The sequence below is a fragment of the Pelmatolapia mariae genome, linkage group LG8 (genome assembly GCF_036321145.2).
Source record: "Pelmatolapia mariae isolate MD_Pm_ZW linkage group LG8, Pm_UMD_F_2, whole genome shotgun sequence".
Lineage (NCBI taxonomy): Eukaryota > Metazoa > Chordata > Actinopteri > Cichliformes > Cichlidae > Pelmatolapia > Pelmatolapia mariae.
The window spans coordinates 30,300,084-30,318,543 of NC_086234.1; the positions used below are offsets into that span (position 1 = coordinate 30,300,084).

Sequence of the window (18,460 nt, forward strand, 5' to 3'; positions counted from 1 at the left end):
TCTGCATGAATAACATTATTAAACAATACGATGCTTAACAACCTTCTGTTTTTGACGATCTGTTTAAACAGTATCATAGACAGTCTTAGCTCATCCTCACACAGATTAGGCCTGATAAAAACGAACAAACAGATAGATAAATAAAGACTTATTTTTTCGAAACTACGTTGACCAAAATGCTTTGCGTCAAACACTTCCTAGTTACTCTGTGCCCTGGTTTCCTTTTTCTGTCAGCTGGTCGAGCTACAACAACAATAATTGTCAGGAAGACAGTTTTGGTGGAGGTCTGTGTTTTTATCTTAACCTGTAATTATTATTTTGATCGCTAGTCACGAAATCCGGTTTAAACACCTCCTTACTTTGATCATCGGTTTAAGATTTGATTGTCCCGCGCGAGCCTCTGACTCGCGTGGAGATAGCTCCTCGCGTCACTTTCATTCAAAACTGGCTGTTCAGCGTGGGTCTGCCTGTTACAAGCTACCATGTAAAATACACGTCAGTACGCTTTAAATCCACACAGCTGTGCAGGCTGGTCGCTACAGTGGTTAAAGTTGATTCAGTGTCGTGTGATCATCAATTATTTCTTAAATTCAGCAAAAGAAAAAAAAAAAGAATCCCTCGGCGTTTTTGTTATTGATTAATGCATTTATCTGTGATACATAGAAAATGAACAGCACATGTATAGATAGCAGCAGTAGCAACTTTTGTCTCTCCCTCTTTTCACCAGTTGGTCTGAGGACAGAAAGCTCTGCTCATCAGATGATCAGGAGTCTGCAGAGCCTGAATGGAGGATTTCAGGCGGATATACCTCCGTCTGTGTAAGGAGGGAGGCGTGGAGCCTCAGGAGGGTGTTGTAGCTCAGCTCCAGGAGAGCAGGTCTGCTCAGGGCTCCAGACTGGACCTGAGTGGACAGAGCCTGTCTGCAGATACCTGCTCAGTGCTGGCTAAGGCCTTCCATAAGGATATTGTCTTTACTGAGGTGTCACTCAGTGACTGCATGCTCAGCGAGGAAGGTGTGTAAGGACAGTCTTTATGTAAGCTGGAGAATTATACAGTATGTGCAAGTGTATGGTGCTCGGTGATGTCAATGATGCAGTGATGTGGCCCTGCCTGAGACACACTGCTGCAGCACGTCTATTTAATGTACTTTAGTCAGTCTGATGGTTAATAAAGCTATCAGAATGAGTGTGTTAGGCTACATATCACACAGATGCTGTCAACAAAAAGTCCTTTGGTTCTGATCCTGAACAGATCTTCACATTTACAGAGTTTGCTCTGCTTGAATTAGAAGGATAAATGCAAGCAGTCTTTTTTAAATGCAACAAACAAACAGAGAAATAGAACACATTCATATAGATCTTTTTTCTCATTAGCATAATAAACCACATTTGCTGCTCTGGTAAATATTGTGACTCAGGATGCTGAGTGCAGGTCTGTGTGTGTGTTAGTCACTGTGCTGTGTGTGACTCTCAGGTGTCAGAGTGCTCCTCAGTGGACTGTTTGACAACACGACTGTCAAAGTCCTGGATCTAAAGGTACCAGCTCCCAAATTAGACTCTCCACACACGGTGACACTAGTTTTATCTTATTGCACAATATCCGTGTGTCCTTAGGTTGTGTTTTTATTGTTCACAGGGGAATAACCTGAGATCATCAGGAGCTGAGGTGCTGGGACAGTTGTTGGCACAAAACAAGACGCTGCGCAGGTAAGACTCATGCTTTTCCTGTCTGTGTACGATTTCATTCCTTTCCCCTATGGCTGTTAATAGTTGTATAGTTGTATGCGAAAGCCCGCAGGCTGTGTGTAGAGACACACAGACACTTTAGTGATCACACAGAATATTTAGTAGTTGAGTTAACCACACAAAAACCGCTGTAGTCACTTCTGTTTTTGGTGAGAAACACTCTGACACTTTGTATTTCACCACAAATGAGTTTCAATCAAACAACCAAGATGTGAACAAAAATATTGCATTTGTGGCAATTTTCAAACACACGAAAGACACATGACATGAAAGTAAGAGCAGACCTGTAGTGTGGGACATCATATCCTGGAATTCATCATACTGAAAACAAAATAAACCCATCAGCAGAAACGTGACCAAATGCACAGTCTTATCACACATTTCTGATCACTGAAGGAATCTGTCAGCACATAGTCTGAGTACTGAAGAGTGTCCCTAATTAACTGGCAGTGTTTGGTTTTTGCAGGCTGGTGCTGGAGTGGAATGCGTTGGGCGTGTGGGACGAAGCTTTCTCGCTCTTCTGCAGCGGTTTAGCTTCCAACTGCGTGCTGACGCAGCTGGACCTGCGCAACAATCAAATCAACCACCATGGAGCGTCGGAGCTCGCTCTGGCACTCAAACGCAACAGCACACTGGAAGTTCTAGGTGACTCTAACTGGTTAACGTCATGTACCGTATCGTTTGGTAGAGAACAGCTTTTAAGAGCAGCCTCCGTCGTATGGCAGCATCATAAGTTTAAGTTGTAGAGGCTGCTGTTGTCATCAGCAGATGGTCCATGCTAACTCCTCTTACCTTTCTCAGATCTGAGGTGGAACAATATTGGTCTGCTGGGAGGCAGGTCCATGCTGGAGGCACTTCAAAACAACAAGAGCATAGTGCAGCTGGAGATGGCTGGGAACAACATTCCCAGTGACACGCTGAAAGCTCTCGGTAAGTCCTACCAGAGGTCGTAACGCTAGCAGTATGGCTTTGTTAGCGTTACTATAACATGGTCACGCTGAGAGCCATCTTTACCTTTCAGAGCAGGCCACAGGGCACAACTCAGACAGGCGGTCCACCCTGAGGGACAGCCGCAGCCGGACCCAGGTCCTCAGCAAGGAGATTCAAACACTGAAGGAGGAGAAGGGCCGGCAGGTAACCTCGTAATCCCGAACTGCAGACACCACAGGTCAGCCATTCACCTCCAAAGTTTTGAATTCAGGAAACATTTCTCCCAGAGAAGCGATCAGAAATCTACAACCTGTCTGAATACGGGACTTCTGATCCTCCCAGCACTTGCACCACCAGTAGGAAATCCCAGTGCATGCACTCTTGTAGCTGTAGCCCACTGTGATTACAGATCCACAGATCTACAGACCACAGGATGGATTCTGTAATGGTTTATTTTCTGTGTAGTGATGCACCTTTATTTACTCTTCCAAAGAGACAAATGCAAACAGATCAAAGTCAAAAAGCAATTTGCACTCGAGAGGTGAGTGCAGCTGTTTCTCATCACATAGTGGACACACAGCCTAGCTGCAGTAAAAATGAATCCCATAAATAGCCAAGACACACATATCGGTACAAATCAGGTTAACGTTTGGACTAAGCTGATAACGGTGGAGCGAGGGAGTCTGATATCTTCACGGTTGTCTACACAAATTTTTAATGTGTAGTCAAATATTTCTGTGAGTCATAATGAACCACAGTAATGCCCAGTGGGGGTCAAAATGTCCAGATAACCTACTCAGATTAAATACAGTTTTTTATTTCTAACTTTTGTTTCAGTTCCTGAGCCTGATGGAGACCATAGACAGGCAGAGGGATGAGATGGGACGCTCCAGTAGGTGAGTGGTGACTCTGTGGCCATTGGCCAATAGCCTGGAAGATGGTGTGTGGAGGCACCTGCATCCTCTTATGATTCTGTGACTTTTTCTCTGTCGTCAGGTCAACCTCCATTCAGATCGGCCAACTTCAGGAAGCTCTGAACGAGAGAAAGTCCACTGTCAACTCTCTCACTGCAAAGTAATCGTTTCCTCCTCCGTCAGTCCTCGTTCAGTAAACAGCTGTGTGAAAATACTTTGCTGTAACATTAGAGAAGACAGCTGCTCGTATATGTGGCTGTTGCAATCATACAAGAAGAAAACACCAGGATCACTTTATATCAGGAGACTTGGCACTCAAAAAAATGCTGAAATCCATGGAGAGTTCTAAGCCCCTCCCCCAGTTAGCCAGTCATGTTGTGCTGCCACATGTGAACAATAGGTTGTAATGCTGTTGAACTGTATGTGTGCCCAGCAGGTGTGGAGTAACACGTCAGAGGAAAGCTCTGTACATATACTTACAGAGTCACATAATGTTGTTTGTTTTTGACGTGTGGGTTTGAGTCCCACTGAGCACTGAAATGATCGTTATCCAAATAACTGCCTGGATTTGATCTAAAGATGGTTACAGAGTAGCTAGAGCAGGGGTGGGCAATCTCAGTCCACGAGGGCCGGTGTCCCTGCAGGTTTTAGATGTGTCCTCGAACCAACACAGCTGATTTAAATGGCTAAATTAGCTCCTCAACATGTCCTGATGTTCTCCAGAGGCCTGGTAACGAACTAATCATGTGATTCAGGTGTGTTGACCCAAGGTGAGATCTAAAACCTGCAGGGACACCGGCCCTCGTGGACTGAGATTGCCCACCCCTGAGCTAGAGGGACTTTTCTAGGATGCTCAGTCAGACGGTGGATGGACGTTTACAGCAGCAGAAACGCAGGGTTCTGACTTAGTTCAAGGTCGCATCTGATAGCTTTCAAATGCTGTGGATACATCTGGAAAAACACAGTACATGCAAAAATGCCTCCAGACATCTTGCAACTGAAGAATTTTTGCATGAAGCCACGGCCAAAAAAGTCAGCAAGCTGAGGAGAGTGGTGGACAGTTATGCAAAAGGCAGAGGAGTTATTTCTGCCAAAGAGGGAATTTTACCAGCAGAGAACAAGAGAAACAAGAGGGAACTTACAGAGTCCAGCCCTCCTCTCGTTCTTACCAACACCTTTATTATGAGCCACTCTGTAAATGTAGAAGCTCTGATGCGTTACACTGGGATGATTGATGACGATTATGGTTTCCAGTATCCAAACATGATAGCAGTTCTTTGTCCTATTTTCCTGACAGCGATATCAATCTGAGGAAATTTGCAGGAATCTCTCGAGACTTGGCACAGATGTCAGTTTGGACAAAGGATTAGCTGATTAGAGTTTGGTAGTCAGAGATTAAAGATCAATGTAACCGGGGCCTCCAAAACATGCGTTTAACAGCATCATCTGTTGTTGTGCAGGCTGCAGATGACAGAAGCTGCCCTCGCACTCTCTGAGCAGAAAAACCAAAACATGGGAGAGCTGCTGTCTCGACTGAAAGCTGAGAAAGAAGAACAGAGGGAACAACACAGCAAAGAGAGGAAGAAAGAGCACGAGGTACAGAGTGATGGCAGCTTTACCTTTACATGGTAGGACACTGTACAAACAAGCTGAAATACATGACCAGCATGTACATGCTACATGGCTGATGAGGTCACAGAGTCAGCAGACAAATCCAGCAATACTAAAACATAATAACATCATGCAGAGCAGATGATTTTATAGTGCTGCTGAAAACCCAACAATGCAGTTAGCTTTCTTTTTTTCGCAGCAATTTTCAGTGACCATAGAGACAAAAAGGAGGTTTGACACTGGTTTGTAACTGTTAAGGAATAATAGATCCAGTCCTGCTTTAAAAGTGGCTGCATGACCACATCACATAGAGGCAATGGAGCCGAGAGCCTGACACCATGATGCATGACCAGGAGCTCGCTGTGGCTGCTGGGAAGAGGCTGATACCCCCTCTTCATCGAGGGCGTAGAGGTGGAGAGAGTCAGCTGCTTCAGGTTGTGAGAATAAACATTAGTGATGATGTTTGCTGCTCACAAAACAGCAAGACAGTGGCTCCTCTTCCTAAGGTGGCTGAGGAGGACGGGCATAGACGGACATATCACCTCCTCCTGTCATCCAGAGTATTCTGTGTGGCTGCGTCACAGCCTGGCAGACTGACTCAACACCTCAACAGGACTGAACTACAGGCAGGTGGCAATAGGCTGAAGCGACAGCAGGTCCGTCCCACCTATAGAGTCTTCACATTCCTGCTGTGGGCAGGTGTTAGTGGAGCATCCACACCTGAAACAGCAGCAGTTATACAGCAGTAGAAGTTTCAATCCACAAACCAGCAGCTGCTGAACTGATGAGAAACCAAACGCTGCACTCTGACTTTGTCTTCACCCCGCAAACCAAACTCACTCTACAAACTAGTTGATTTCAAATTGCACATAATAATACATATCCCAGAACATTTATGTGCATGCACACTACTGCAGACATTAAAGTGTATATTAATATGGAATTTTTACTAAGTAATGTTTTAATGCACAAAATTCAAAAAACTTTGAGTCTTTGGTAGTTTGGTGGTAGTCTGTACGACCACGTCACACATTTGAGGGAGATCTTCTTCCAACGACACCTGACGTGTGTGTGTGAGACGTGTGTGTGTGACGTGTGTGTGTGTGACGTGTGTGTGTGTGACGTGTGTGTGTGAGACGTGTGTGTGTGTGACGTGTGTGTGTGAGACGTGTGTGTGTGTGAGACGTGTGTGTGTGTGACGTGTGTGTGTGTGACGTGTGTGTGTGAGACGTGTGTGTGTGTGACGTGTGTGTGTGTGACGTGTGTGTGTGAGACGTGTGTGTGTGTGACGTGTGTGTGTGTGACGTGTGTGTGTGAGACGTGTGTGTGTGACGTGTGTGTGTGAGACGTGTGTGTGTGACGTGTGTGTGTGTGACGTGTGTGTGTGAGACGTGTGTGTGTGTGACGTGTGTGTGTGTGACGTGTGTGTGTGAGACGTGTGTGTGTGTGACGTGTGTGTGTGTGTGACGTGTGTGTATGTGAGACGTGTGTGTGTGTGACGTGTGTGTGTGTGTGAGACGTGTGTGTGTGACGTGTGTGTGTGTGTGACGTGTGTGTGTGAGACGTGTGTGTGTGAGACGTGTGTGTGTGTGACGTGTGTGTGTGTGACGTGTGTGTGTGAGACGTGTGTGTGTGACGTGTGTGTGTGTGACGTGTGTGTGTGAGACGTGTGTGTGTGAGACGTGTGTGTGTGAGACGTGTGTGTGTGTGACGTGTGTGTGTGAGACGTGTGTGTGTGTGAGACATGTGTGTGTGTGACGTGTGTGTGTGACGTGTGTGTGTGAGACGTGTGTGTGTGACGTGTGTGTGTGTGACGTGTGTGTGTGAGACGTGTGTGTGTGTGACGTGTGTGTGTGTGACGTGTGTGTGTGAGACGTGTGTGTGTGTGTGACGTGTGTGTATGTGAGACGTGTGTGTGTGTGACGTGTGTGTGTGTGTGAGACGTGTGTGTGTGACGTGTGTGTGTGTGTGACGTGTGTGTGTGTGACGTGTGTGTGTGTGACGTGTGTGTGTGTGAGACGTGTGTGTGTGTGACGTGTGTGTGTGACGTGTGTGTGTGACGTGTGTGTGTGTGTGAGACGTGTGTGTGTGACGTGTGTGTGTGTGACGTGTGTGTGTGTGAGACGTGTGTGTGTGTGAGACGTGTGTGTGAGACGTGTGTGTGTGACGTGTGTGTGTGTGTGACGTGTGTGTGTGTGACGTGTGTGTGTGTGACGTGTGTGTGTGTGAGACGTGTGTGTGTGTGACGTGTGTGTGTGACGTGTGTGTGTGACGTGTGTGTGTGTGTGAGACGTGTGTGTGTGACGTGTGTGTGTGTGTGACGTGTGTGTGTGTGACGTGTGTGTGTGTGAGACGTGTGTGTGTGTGAGACGTGTGTGTGAGACGTGTGTGTGTGTGTGACGTGTGTGTGAGACGTGTGTGTGTGACGTGTGTGTGTGTGTGACGTGTGTGTGTGTGAGACGTGTGTGTGTGTGACGTGTGTGTGTGTGTGACGTGTGTGTGTGTGAGACGTGTGTGTGTGACGTGTGTGTGTGTGTGACGTGTGTGTGAGACGTGTGTGTGTGACGTGTGTGTGTGTGAGACGTGTGTGTGTGTGAGACGTGTGTGTGTGACGTGTGTGTGTGTGTGAGACGTGTGTGTGTGTGTGTGACGTGTGTGTGTGTGACGTGTGTGTGTGTGAGACGTGTGTGTGTGACGTGTGTGTGTGACGTGTGTGTGTGACGTGTGTGTGTGTGTGAGACGTGTGTGTGTGACGTGTGTGTGTGTGTGACGTGTGTGTGTGTGACGTGTGTGTGTGTGAGACGTGTGTGTGTGACGTGTGTGTGTGTGTGACGTGTGTGTGTGAGACGTGTGTGTGTGTGACGTGTGTGTGTGTGTGACGTGTGTGTGTGTGAGACGTGTGTGTGTGACGTGTGTGTGTGTGTGACGTGTGTGTGAGACGTGTGTGTGACGTGTGTGTGTGTGAGACGTGTGTGTGTGACGTGTGTGTGTGAGACGTGTGTGTGTGTGAGACGTGTGTGTGTGTGTGACGTGTGTGTGTGTGTGACGTGTGTGTGTGTGAGACGTGTGTGTGTGACGTGTGTGTGTGTGTGACGTGTGTGTGAGACGTGTGTGTGTGTGAGACGTGTGTGTGTGTGTGAGACGTGTGTGTGTGTGACGTGTGTGTGTGAGACATGTGTGTGTGTGTGACGTGTGTGTGAGACGTGTGTGTGTGACGTGTGTGTGTGTGAGACGTGTGTGTGTGACGTGTGTGTGTGAGACGTGTGTGTGTGTGAGACGTGTGTGTGTGTGTGACGTGTGTGTGTGAGACGTGTGTGTGTGTGACGTGTGTGTGTGACGTGTGTGTGTGTGACGTGTGTGTGAGACGTGTGTGTGTGTGACGTGTGTGTGTGTGACGTGTGTGTGTGAGACGTGTGTGTGTGTGACGTGTGTGTGTGACGTGTGTGTGTGAGACGTGTGTGTGTGTGACGTGTGTGTGTGAGACGTGTGTGTGTGAGACGTGTGTGTGTGAGACGTGTGTGTGTGTGACGTGTGTGTGTGACGTGTGTGTGTGAGACGTGTGTGTGTGACGTGTGTGTGTGAGACGTGTGTGTGTGTGACGTGTGTGTGTGAGACGTGTGTGTGTGTGACGTGTGTGTGTGTGACGTGTGTGTGTGAGACGTGTGTGTGTGACGTGTGTGTGTGTGACGTGTGTGTGTGTGACGTGTGTGTGTGAGACGTGTGTGTGTGTGACGTGTGTGTGTGTGACGTGTGTGTGTGTGACGTGTGTGTGTGAGACGTGTGTGTGTGTGTGTGACGTGTGTGTGTGTGACGTGTGTGTGTGTGACGTGTGTGTGTGAGACGTGTGTGTGTGTGACGTGTGTGTGTGTGACGTGTGTGTGTGAGACGTGTGTGTGTGTGTGTGTGTGTGTGTGACGTGTGTGTGTGTGACGTGTGTGTGTGAGACGTGTGTGTGTGAGACGTGTGTGTGTGTGTGTGACGTGTGTGTGTGTGACGTGTGTGTGTGTGACGTGTGTGTGTGTGACGTGTGTGTGTGAGACGTGTGTGTGTGTGACGTGTGTGTGTGACGTGTGTGTGTGACGTGTGTGTGTGTGTGACGTGTGTGTGTGTGACGTGTGTGTGTGTGTGACGTGTGTGTGTGAGACGTGTGTGTGTGAGACGTGTGTGTGTGTGACGTGTGTGTGTGTGTGACGTGTGTGTGTGAGACGTGTGTGTGTGAGACGTGTGTGTGTGTGACGTGTGTGTGTGAGACGTGTGTGTGTGTGACGTGTGTGTGTGAGACGTGTGTGTGTGTGACGTGTGTGTGTGTGACGTGTGTGTGTGTGACGTGTGTGTGTGACGTGTGTGTGTGTGTGACGTGTGTGTGTGAGACGTGTGTGTGTGAGACGTGTGTGTGTGTGACGTGTGTGTGTGTGACGTGTGTGTGTGAGACGTGTGTGTGTGTGACGTGTGTGTGTGTGACGTGTGTGTGTGAGACGTGTGTGTGTGTGACGTGTGTGTGTGAGACGTGTGTGTGTGTGACGTGTGTGTGTGTGAGACGTGTGTGTGTGTGTGTGACGTGTGTGTGTGTGACGTGTGTGTGTGTGACGTGTGTGTGTGTGACGTGTGTGTGTGAGACGTGTGTGTGTGTGACGTGTGTGTGTGAGACGTGTGTGTGTGTGACGTGTGTGTGAGACGTGTGTGTGTGTGACGTGTGTGTGTGTGACGTGTGTGTGTGAGACGTGTGTGTGTGTGTGACGTGTGTGTGTGACGTGTGTGTGTGAGACGTGTGTGTGTGAGACGTGTGTGTGTGAGACGTGTGTGTGTGTGACGTGTGTGTGTGACGTGTGTGTGTGAGACGTGTGTGTGTGAGACGTGTGTGTGTGAGACGTGTGTGTGTGAGACGTGTGTGTGTGTGACGTGTGTGTGTGACGTGTGTGTGAGACGTGTGTGTGTGTGACGTGTGTGTGTGACGTGTGTGTGTGAGACGTGTGTGTGTGAGACGTGTGTGTGTGTGACGTGTGTGTGTGTGACGTGTGTGTGTGAGACGTGTGTGTGTGAGACGTGTGTGTGTGAGACGTGTGTGTGTGAGACGTGTGTGTGTGTGACGTGTGTGTGTGTGTGACGTGTGTGTATGTGAGACGTGTGTGTGTGAGACGTGTGTGTGTGAGACGTGTGTGTGTGACGTGTGTGTGTGTGTGAGACGTGTGTGTGTGACGTGTGTGTGTGTGTGAGACGTGTGTGTGTGACGTGTGTGTGTGTGAGACGTGTGTGTGTGTGTGACGTGTGTGTGTGACGTGTGTGTGTGACGTGTGTGTGTGTGTGAGACGTGTGTGTGTGTGTGTGTGTGAGACGTGTGTGTGTGACGTGTGTGTGTGTGTGTGTGTGTGACGTGTGTGTGTGTGTGACGTGTGTGTGTGTGAGACGTGTGTGTGTGTGACGTGTGTGTGTGTGTGACGTGTGTGTGTGTGAGACGTGTGTGTGTGACGTGTGTGTGTGTGTGACGTGTGTGTGAGACGTGTGTGTGTGGCGTGTGTGTGTGAGACGTGTGTGTGTGTGAGACGTGTGTGTGTGTGACGTGTGTGTGTGTGAGACGTGTGTGTGTGTGACGTGTGTGTGTGAGACGTGTGTGTGTGTGACGTGTGTGTGTGAGACGTGTGTGTGTGTGAGACGTGTGTGTGTGACGTGTGTGTGTGAGACGTGTGTGTGTGTGAGACGTGTGTGTGTGAGACGTGTGTGTGTGAGACGTGTGTGTGTGTGTGACGTGTGTGTGTGAGACGTGTGTGTGTGTGACGTGTGTGTGTGAGACGTGTGTGTGTGAGACGTGTGTGTGTGTGACGTGTGTGTGTGTGACGTGTGTGTGTGAGACGTGTGTGTGTGTGACGTGTGTGTGTGAGACGTGTGTGTGTGAGACGTGTGTGTGTGTGACGTGTGTGTGTGTGACGTGTGTGTGTGTGACGTGTGTGTATGTGAGACGTGTGTGTGTGAGACGTGTGTGTGTGACGTGTGTGTGTGTGTGAGACGTGTGTGTGTGACGTGTGTGTGTGTGAGACGTGTGTGTGTGTGTGACGTGTGTGTGTGACGTGTGACGTGTGTGTGTGTGTGTGAGACGTGTGTGTGTGACGTGTGTGTGTGACGTGTGACGTGTGTGTGTGTGTGACGTGTGTGTGTGTGAGACGTGTGTGTGTGTGAGACGTGTGTGTGTGTGTGACGTGTGTGTGTGTGAGACGTGTGTGTGTGTGTGACGTGTGTGTGTGACGTGTGTGTGTGACGTGTGTGTGAGACGTGTGTGTGTGACGTGTGTGTGTGTGTGTGAGACGTGTGTGTGTGTGAGACGTGTGTGTGTGACGTGTGTGTGTGACGTGTGTGTGTGACGTGTGTGTGTGACGTGTGTGTGAGACGTGTGTGTGTGACGTGTGTGTGTGTGAGACGTGTGTGTGAGACGTGTGTGTGTGACGTGTGTGTGTGTGAGACGTGTGTGTGTGTGAGACGTGTGTGTGTGTGAGACGTGTGTGTGTGTGTGACGTGTGTGTGTGTGAGACGTGTGTGTGAGACGTGTGTGTGTGACGTGTGTGTGTGTGTGACGTGTGTGTGTGTGAGACGTGTGTGTGTGTGAGACGTGTGTGTGTGTGTGACGTGTGTGTGTGTGAGACGTGTGTGTGTGTGTGACGTGTGTGTGTGACGTGTGTGTGTGACGTGTGTGTGAGACGTGTGTGTGTGACGTGTGTGTGTGTGAGACGTGTGTGTGAGACGTGTGTGTGTGACGTGTGTGTGTGTGAGACGTGTGTGTGTGACGTGTGTGTGTGAGACGTGTGTGTGTGTGTGACCTGTGTGTATTACTGTCACCTCTTTCCTTACGTTCTGTAGGACGCTGTACTACGACAGGGAAAACTCCTCAGAGACATCCAGAACCTGACAGAGACCAACGGTCAACTCAAGAATAACGTACGAGGCCTGTCTTTTCACTTTCATCATTTGCACTTTGGTATTTGCACTGTGAGCACTCTGGGATGTTGGTGTGTGTGTTAGGTGGAGGAGATGGAGCGCAGGTGTAAGTCTCAGCAGCAGCTGATCTTTGAGCTGAAACAGGAGCTGACCACCAGCACAGCTGAGCTCAAGCTGCGACTAGCACAGGCTGAAGGTAACGCGTGTTATCAACTATGAACATATAAAGTCCTTTTGTAACGTGAACGCCAGCAGAGATTTCCTGTGTGTCTGACAGACCGTTTGGAATCAGAGAAGCGAAGGTCCAAGCAAACCCTGGACGACATGGACAGTCTCCGCCAGAAAGAGGTGTGCTGTTGGGTGGCACACAACGCCACGTAGAAGAATCAAAGTTCGAATGTGTTAATAATGAGAGCAAAATGCACGGTTTTAATAGATGGGTCATTTTAACAGCATCAGTTACTGAAAGTTTATGTTCCTGTGAAGGTGGAGCATATAAACCGACATTTAGAAGAAAGTGAGCGGGCCCTGCAGGATCGCATTTTCAAACTGGAGGGACAGCGGATACAACTGGAGGAGGTCAGAGCTCACACTACTCAAACTGCAACGCAACATACAAGTATTCATATGTTTACCACAATCAAAGTGATCCGTGCCATGTGTTACATCACCCAAATCTGTGACTCAGAGGAACTTGGCATAGCACATAAGATACACACTTGTATCATCTGGCTTCATGGACAGATAGAGCTGGGTGTCATCAGCATAGCAGTGTAAATTTATGCTATGTCTTCTAATGATGCTGCCTAAGGGAAGCATGTATAATGTAAACAGAATTGGTCCTAGCACTGAACCCTGTGGAACTCCATAATTAACCTCAGTGTGTGAAGAGGACTCTCCATTTACATGCACAAACTGGAGTCTATTAGATAGATATGATACAAACCACTGCAGTGCAGTACCTGTAATACCTACAGCGTGCTCTAATCGCTCTAATAGGATATTATGGTCGACAGTATCGAAAGGATCCAAAACTGGGTGTCTCTCATTTTGATCTGTCACATTGTGAATGGAAGCTATATACATAAACTGAAGGCTGTCAGTTGATGATATCAGAATAGTGACTAATCCAGGGATGTACGAGCTTTAACACAGAGTTATACCTGAATTTAAGTTTGTTTCTTTAACATATTTAAGGTTCAGTGACAAAGACTGTGTGAGTCTCTGTTTATTTAAGGATTGAAGGGTCAACTTTCCCTAACTGTATATTCCAGACAGTTATTCAAATCCACAAGCAAACATCTCTTTGGCACCAGGGAATTTCCCAGTTATCAGGCCAAACTGAAGGTGAATGTAGAAAGCATGGGACACCTTGGTACTGCAGAGGAGAATGATAAAACCACAGCTGCTGCACACAGTTTAATAAAACAGTTTCCCTGTAATCTGGGATCATTTCTACAGAATAAATGACAGTGAAGTGGAGTTCTTAATCCTACACCCAGAGTGGGAGTTAACAAACCATCCCGAATGGGTTTCTCGTGATAATCTGTCGTCTCATCTGTTCCAGGAACTGAGTAAAGCTAAAGCAGCGTTTGTGGCAGAAAGGGCCCAGGCAGAGGAGGAGCTGGGACGAGTGCGAGCTCAAGTGCGTTTGGAAGAGGTGAGTTCAAACTTTGGTCACTTACAACCTAAGTTTTCAAAGTCATGGTGGTGAGTGGAGAACGAGCATCTCCAAACCTGGTGGCCGTACTTTTCTTTCTCCACCCACCACTTTGTCTTTGACTAGCAGGACGAGTCATTTACTCAGAGCTCTGAGGAAAAGCAGAGCGTGGCTGAACCCCACCGACCCAACTGTCATCATGCTGTCTGTTCAGTACGACACTGTGTGTGTGTGTGTGTACAGTCCGGCTCTTTAATCCATTTACAATGTCACTGTGTGCTGACCTGCAGAAACAGGAAGAAGCGTCTGTGAATCTCTAAATCTTGTACATGAATTGACGGTCGATTTCCTAGAGACTCCTTAAAAATGACCTTAGTCCTTAAATTTATTTTTCAAGGGTCTTGAAAATGTTCTAAGCTGAGTAAAAAAATCTTTTTACTTTGCTTTGACCTCCAGTGACCCTACAGTCATAACATCAGGCAGAGACGAATGAATTACATTTTACATTTCTTTGTGCTCATTGCTCCAAATGATCATTCCTCATGAATGGGTTAAATGCAAAGGCTGCACCATATTTTATTTAATATATGAATATTTTGACGCACAGTGAGCACAAGCTCGCTGAAGTGGTAAAGACAAAGAAACTGCGGGACAGCAAACTGACTCCACAGTTTCCTCTTTAGAATAAACGTTCTCTCCTTCAGTTACACAGATTTGTTGATTTATCACACAACTGATCACAAAATCAATATGGGCAACCTATTGGGATTGCATCATATTGTAAGTTTCCCTAATGTTAAAAACCACTGTCACCTTTAATTGCTGGGCTCTAATACCTGTGAAAGACCCTCCACAGCATTTCCTTCTGTGTTGACTCCTCTGAGCAGCAGGAGCACGTGTCGTCCTTGGAGGAGAAGCTGCGCTCGGTGCGTTCATCCCTGCAGGAGGTCCAGCTGCACTGTTCCCAGCAGAAACAGACCATCTCTGAGCTGCAGGCCAAGAACAGCCAGCAGAGCATTGAGATGGACGCACTACGACGCAGGATAGAGGAGCTGCAGCAGGTCAGGATGCACCACCTGCCTGTTGTACAAACACCACTCCAACTGTAGCTCCTGTATCTACAGGACACAATTAGCAGAGTTTGGGCCTAGAACAGGTTTCAGCTGCCACACCTCTAACTATAAGACTTACCAGCAGAGGTGGCTAAAGTACACACAGTGTTTCCTTAAGAAAAGTACACATACTTGTGTTAAACGTTACTCAGTAACAGTGAAACAGTACAGGCTCTGAAATGTACTCAAAGTAAGGACATTACTGCCAGATGCTTTTGTGGAAAGCTAACTGAAGCTCATGCTCTATTAATATTACAATCAAATAATATTAGCACATAAAAGTAAAACCTTTGCCTCCACATCCAAACAGAGAAATGAGTATGAGTACAGTCGGCGGTCAAAGACTGGCAGTACTGGCTCCATGTTGCTATTGTGAGCTGCAGCAGGTCTTCTTTCTCTGCAGGCTGTGATCAGTTGACCTGTGCCGCTGCTGCTCTGAGGTTTACTGCTCTTTGATTTGATGTAACACAAGCTATCTTGACTGATTTCCTCTGCCTTCATGCACACTCCTCTGCTGCAGTGCTAGCTTGATGCTGAAGCACTGCAACCACCATTTTTGGACATCTACACCAAAATTGCCATTCTGGATCATTCCACCCACTTTAATACCCGAGCATAGCTCCATAAAAGATACATCAATGTTATGATTTTGTCTCCTTCATTTCTTTGTAGGCAGTAAACCTCGGTGATGCTAGATATACAGCTAGCTTGTGTCAACAGGAAACCAAAAGACAGGAGCAGGTCAGCCCTGAAAGCACAGCTACCATAGTGTTGGCTGCATACAGCCAAGCATCTGTGCAGGCTGTTGACTGATGTAGCAGACCAAACCAAAGGCCATATACAGGGGTGTTGAACTCCAGGCCTCGAGGGCCAGTGTCCTGCAGGTTTTAGATCTCACCCTGGGTCTACACACCTGAATCAAAGGATTAGTTCATTACCAGCCTCTGGAGAACTTCAAGACATGTTGAGGAGGTCATTTATCCTTTAAATCAGCTGTGATGGATCAAGGACACATCTAAAACCTGCAGGACACCGGCCCTTGAGGCCTGGAGTTCGACACCTGTGCCATATGAGAAATGAGCAATGTCCTAAAATCTTATCCTTGTCAGAGTCGCGGGGGGTGGAGCCTATCCCAGCTACCGTAGGGCTAACACAGAGAGACAGACAACTATTCACACTCACAACGACACCTATGGCCAATTTAGAATCACCAGTTCACCTGTCGTCTCTAACTGCATGTCTTTGGACTGTGCCCAGAGACAACATGCAGACTCCACACAGAAAGGCCCGGCCAGGCGGTGGAATCGAACTCTGTGAGGCAGCAGTGCTAACCACTGCACCACCGTGCTTATGAATGAATGAAAGTAACCTTAGATATCAGCAAAGTGCTACTTATATTCATTCATGAGTCCGTTTCAGAGGCATGTGGTCTGTAAACACTGTGACGTGGACCTCCGGTGACACTGTGGGGAAGCCTGGAGGAACTGTTGTCCTGTAACTCACACATTAAACAGTTTGCCTTCTTTCATCTGAACAACATTGTCTAAATTAGGGAAGCTCCTGACTCACAGTGGAGCTGAAAATAATGAAAATATTTCTAGACTGGACTGATTCCTAATCCTTGTCCTGAAAAGGCTTCACTTGATCCAGAATGCAGCACCAAGGGCTCTGGAAGAGAAGTTGTTTCTACACATAGAAATAATTTTTTTCATTGGCTTTGAATTGTTCTAAAATTTAAATAAAATCTAAAAAAAGAAATAACTGAAATTGAACTGAATTAAAGATGTTGGAGCAGAAATCTGTACACTGACTAGAACAGTTACTGTCAACACGTCAGAGCCTGAAACGCTGTCAGTAAATTGGCCTTGCTAATCTGAAATCAAGTGATAAATGAGGGGTGCTGTGCTCTTACAGGAGCTGTGCTGTAAAGACCAGGAGAAGGTGGCTGAGGTGAGCCGGGTGAGGGTGGAGCTGCAGGAGCAGATTGGACATCTCCAGGCAGAGAGGACGGCACAGGGAGCACTTAAAGAAAAGATCAACGCTCTGGAAAGAGAGCTTAAAGGTTCGCCGTCCCTTTTTGTTCTGGTTACTTTTAAACTTTACATAAACTTTGTGTCTTTTTGCCAGGACTGTCTGGAAGCAACAGTGTGATTTGATTCTGCGCTGCTCTCTTTCATGCTGTTCTCTCTCCGGTTTGCCGTCTTGTAGTGCTGAATAGTAACCACAGGGAGGCTCTTCTGGACAAAGAGAGTGAGATGTCTTCCATGTTGGAGAAGCTGCGGCTGAAGGAGGCAGAGATCCATAGGATTAGGGAGGATGAGGCCAACAGAGCCAGCTATTTGCAGAGTGCCGTCCTCTCGTACATTCACGGTTCTCCTCTGGGACACCACAGCAGCCTCCAGAAATGAGCCAGCAGGGCCTCTCTCAGGGGTCCCGCACTGGGCAGGACAGTCTACTGGGCAATATAAGGCATAGCTCCACAGAGCTGAAGAATATCCTGACGTGGACAATCAGTGCTCAGCAATATGAGCATCTAATAAATAGTAACCATACCTAACATAATGTTAGAAAATGACAAATCTCATCAGGACGTGCTCAGTTCAATCTGTCCTGGTGTGCTACTTTCTTTTTTTTATTGCTACTTTTAATAAATACACAGCGCACTTTTTTAGTGCCAACACTTTCCACACGTTCCAGTGAGTGAAGTAGAAAACAACAAGGTTTTCACATGATGAAAAATAAGAATCAGCTGTGCATTTGTAAAAGGAACTATGGCTTCACTGAATGATGGAGCGAATGGATTTACAGTGGTTGAGGGGAAGAAGAGAGAGCTGTCTGAATAAATACTGATTTCAAAAACTCCTAACAGTCCAGAGGCTGCAAGGCAGCCATCAAACATCTGTAGATGTTTCACAGTCACACAGCTGTTCACACACATCCAGGACATGGTGACTATGACCTTCCACATGTGAAGGTCAACGCTGCTGAAAGAGTCCTGCGATCAGAACCTGGTCTTGTTTCATAAATTTCCATTTTTATGTCCTTAGCTCACACAGTACATGTGATAAACTGTACTTAGCTTTTACTGCAAGCGAGCATCATTTCTGCCACATTTATCCAGTTTGAGTAAACGTACATGTTTACAGTCAAAATGATATTTGGTTCAGATATGCCTTAATATTGTATACTACAGAGTAGACACTGGTGCAAAGCAGGACACCTGCTGTTTTTACATTTTATAATGAAAGTCCAAATAAAACTGTTCTGTTTCAGATCTGCTATCAGTGACAAACCAGTATTTCTTTGTTTTGTCTTAATGCATTGTGGTTCTGTGGTTGATCTGGATTATTCTAACAGATAAGGTTACAGTAGTGATAGTGATGGTGTGGCGTGTTGTTGGGGTGGGGATGTATGAGGTCACTAGTATTGAAACTGCAGCCAAAGATCATTAACTGCCAAGATGATTCAGGCACAAGCTTGTGGAGCTTTAACGTAAAACTGCTGCGCTGCTGAAATTCATATTCAGGGGATCGGGGTCGTTTAAGATTTCTTTTAATACGTTGA

General features: G+C 47.2%; 1 protein-coding gene across 1 annotated transcript; it reads left to right on the top strand.

Moving 5' to 3' along the window:
* Positions 1-199: 199 nt before the first annotated feature.
* Positions 200-18,145, top strand: lrrc45 (leucine rich repeat containing 45). Its single transcript, XM_063481783.1, has 18 exons — positions 200-284; positions 728-1,013; positions 1,474-1,535; positions 1,636-1,706; positions 2,212-2,390; positions 2,547-2,675; positions 2,767-2,879; positions 3,513-3,571; positions 3,672-3,749; positions 5,050-5,185; positions 12,047-12,124; positions 12,209-12,320; positions 12,402-12,472; positions 12,611-12,703; positions 13,692-13,784; positions 14,672-14,845; positions 16,811-16,958; positions 17,105-18,145. The coding sequence occupies exons 2-18, from the start codon at positions 785-787 to the stop codon at positions 17,302-17,304; spliced, it is 2,025 nt and encodes a 674-aa protein (XP_063337853.1). The 5' UTR covers positions 200-284; positions 728-784; the 3' UTR covers positions 17,305-18,145.
* Positions 18,146-18,460: the final 315 nt, after the last annotated feature.